Source organism: Macadamia integrifolia, chromosome 7, assembly GCF_013358625.1.
Source record: "Macadamia integrifolia cultivar HAES 741 chromosome 7, SCU_Mint_v3, whole genome shotgun sequence".
Classification (NCBI taxonomy): Eukaryota; Viridiplantae; Streptophyta; class Magnoliopsida; order Proteales; family Proteaceae; genus Macadamia; species Macadamia integrifolia.
In genome coordinates, this window is record NC_056563.1 from 20,509,688 (window position 1) to 20,513,006 (window position 3,319).

At 33.1% G+C, this 3,319-nt stretch overlaps 1 protein-coding gene across 2 annotated transcripts in view; it reads right to left on the minus strand.

Annotated features, from left to right (window-relative positions):
• Nucleotides 1-1,421: 1,421 nt before the first annotated feature.
• Nucleotides 1,422-3,319, minus strand: part of LOC122083653 (protein DETOXIFICATION 33-like) — a 7,112-nt gene continuing 5,214 nt past the window's right edge. The window contains exons 5-9 of one of the 2 annotated variants that reach the window (XM_042651522.1): nucleotides 3,196-3,252; nucleotides 2,856-3,094; nucleotides 2,632-2,750; nucleotides 2,046-2,132; nucleotides 1,422-1,644 (exon numbers count right to left, since the gene is read on the minus strand). In XM_042651522.1, coding sequence (XP_042507456.1) covers nucleotides 1,588-1,644; nucleotides 2,046-2,132; nucleotides 2,632-2,750; nucleotides 2,856-3,094; nucleotides 3,196-3,252 — 559 coding nt within the window. In that variant the 3' untranslated portion in view covers nucleotides 1,422-1,587. The remainder of the gene's footprint in view (nucleotides 1,645-2,045; nucleotides 2,133-2,631; nucleotides 2,751-2,855; nucleotides 3,095-3,195; nucleotides 3,253-3,319) is intronic. The other variant, XM_042651523.1, reaches the window with a different exon arrangement.

Genomic DNA, 3,319 nt, shown 5'->3' on the forward strand with positions numbered 1-3,319 from the left:
ATAATTTTGTTCCTTTAAAAAAAAAAAATCTTCAAAACGATTTGGCTCTTTACCACAAACAATTCAAAAAATAAAATAAAATAATATAGAATAACAGATTTAACATGATTCGGCTTGAATTCCTATGTCGACGATTTAACAGATTAACTATCTTAGCTCCTCCCAATGTAATAAACTACTTTATAGAAGATTTCCACACACACCAAAATAATAATAATAATAATAATAATAATAATAATAATAATAATAATAATAATAATAATAATAATAATACTTTATAGAAGATTGCATAAGAGGTTACAAACTTTCCTTTATTCTCTCAAAATAGTTTGGTATGATTTTTCCAATCAATTTTATATTAATTAAGATTCATCAAAATTCCCCTTTCAATAATGAAACCAAAAGACATGTGACAGCCCTAGAGTAAAAAACTTGTCAATGCTAAACGACCTAATAAAACAAAGGAATGATTAATGTCAAAAATATTGGGCTTAACAAAATTTGATGTCCTTGGATTAATTATTAGGATACATCAAAGCTGCTTGAGCATGGAATAAATGGCTAAATACATTCGCATATAAGAACGCTTTTGTATGCTCTTGTATTCAACACATGTAAGGATGTGAATTTGTAACCGAAACCGTTTATTGAAACCGAACCGATCCGTTTACATCGAAACCAAAAAACTGTTTAGTAAATGGTGCAGTTATGGTTTCAAGTTTCAGGCCGATTAGCTAAACGGGTCGGGTCGGTTTTAACCGCGGAACCCGTTGGTTTCAAACAGAATTGAAACCGTTTAAACTGAACCATTTAAAACCATTTAAATAGATCCGATTAATCCGTATAACAATTAAATAAAGAAGGGGCAGTAATCTGTATAACAATTAACAATTAAATTAAGTGTCCATCCTGCTTTAGCATGATTTATTGCAATTCAGTTCAAGTTTAGGCTTTAAATCATGAACTTGTAATCCATATATGTTACTATGTTATTATGTTATCATAGATGGGGTGTTTTGGCTGAACCATCTGTCATTTTAATATTTTATGCTGTATAAGGCTGGATTTGGATGTTGTATGATATTAGTTCTAAATGTTTAAGAATAGCCATGTAAAGAAATAACACTATATTATCAAATTAAGACATACCATCGTTAATATAGGATCTCTTATTTGTGGTTGCCAATTATTTTTTGATAAGCTTATGATCTTCAGTTTAGAGATGGTTGCAAGTTATAACAAATTGATTGTGAACTGTTTTACAAATCGTATGGAATAAATCGAAACCAAAACCGTTTAAAACTGTGAAACCGACACCGTTTAGAAACTGTGGAAACCGAAACCATTTACTAAACGGTCACGGTTTCAAAAAGTGGAACCGTTTAGTAAATGGTGCGGTTATGGTTTTAGTCAAATAAATGTGAACCGAATCGATCCGCACTGTTTAAACACGTGGATTTTAACAAGTTTTTCTCTCTTAGTAGCATAACTCTATGAATTCAGTGGAGTCCATGTGTCGATCATAGGAACATACGAGAAACGTTCTCTTACGTAAATGTGATCCGGACTTGAAAAAAAACAAGTTGATCAATCTTCTGCAACCGATCCTCCCCATCTTCTAATACGATTCCCTGCTTCAGAGGCCTGTTGAAAGTTAAACAAAAGTTCATAAAGGATTGGAATAGATTTAGGGGCATCTAGTAATTTTTAGAGCATTAGTTCAATTTAAAAATGGGAAAAAGAACTTTGTCTTGGAGCATGGCTTACTCAGCGCTCTCAAATGTCATCCTTCTCTCTCCTACTGATGTGAAAAGATATCTATACCCTTGCTTTTGGGAGGAGAGAGATAGACACAGGTAGTGCTAACGTAGACACATTGTGCTTCTAGATAAAAAACAACTTCCCTTTAAAATTTTAACCAAAGAACACCAAATACAGAATTACCCGTACATTAAAGAGTGTTAAAGTCCTATTTAAAGAGAAATCAAAAGAAGAATGAAACAGGAGAAATGAACCCCTCAGAAGTGGTGGAAGAGTTTAATTACCTCCCTGTTCCAGTTAGTGCATGATGTAACTATGACCAAGACTATGGTCTGCAAAACAATGCCACCAATCATCCCTCCCCAAACACCCTGCAACTCAGAAGGAGAAATTTATAGAAAATCAAAATTGGTACGTATTTCTTGAAAAACTTAAATGTCAGTATCAAAAAAAAAAAAAAAATTCCTTTTAGGTGTCACTATTTGACTCTTGATAATACATGGGTTAGCCCATGTGATAAAAGACACCACATACATCTCAATCACCAAATTTTAGTACAAAGTTAGCAAGGAAGGTTGTTCAAATCTTGATTCAAAATTTTAATACAATTATTAAACTGCCATCAAATGGAGATGAATATAAAATTCAAAATGATTTATTTTGTAAATTTTAGCTATTTCTTCTACTCATTTTAAGCTGAATTTGTATCAATTAGATACTTACCTGATTCTCTATCACATAGACTAACCCATGTACTGTCATGTGGAAAACAATGATACATTATACTTCACTAGCTATAGTGGCGGTAAAGAAAACCCTAAAAAATTGAATAATAGTGAATAGTTTTGAAGCATGGTGAAGTATTATCACCTCGACCCCAAAATCAAATTTAAACCCCAAGAGTAAGCCAGCAGGTAACCCGACTATATAATAACATCCAATGTTGATGTATGCAACTAGAGCTTGCCATCCAGCTCCAATAGCAACACCTGAAGGAAAAGAAAGAATTCACGTAACTATGGTATATAATTAAGTTCATATGCTTATAACTATAAATTGGAATATTAATTTCAAGCTTATTGCATCACACTTACCAGATAAGACTGGTTGAAGGCTATTTAGAAGCACAGTAGTTGCAAGCAAGAGTGCAAGCTTGGTGACCTCTTTCCTCACTTCGGCACTGTTGGTGAAAAGGTAAGGAAAGTAGTCCCTTGTTCCCAGGACCAAGGCCATACAAACCAGTCCTATGGCTATGGATGTTGCAGATACCACCAATACCGCAAATTTTGCTGCTTGAGGTTTACCCGCCCCCAGTTCATTTGATACTCTCACACTATATGATCAAACCATACATAAAATGTTTTTAACCATAATCTACTAGATCATCTTACTCAAAATAGCATTTATTATGAGAAAGAAAATAGAGTGTAAAACCTTATTGCAGCATTGAATCCAATTGCAATCATAATATCCCATCCATTAATGTTCATGCTGCAAGAATTGGATAAGTCAAGAGAGGAAGTGCATTAGGTATAAAGTTTTTTTTTTTTTTTTTTGG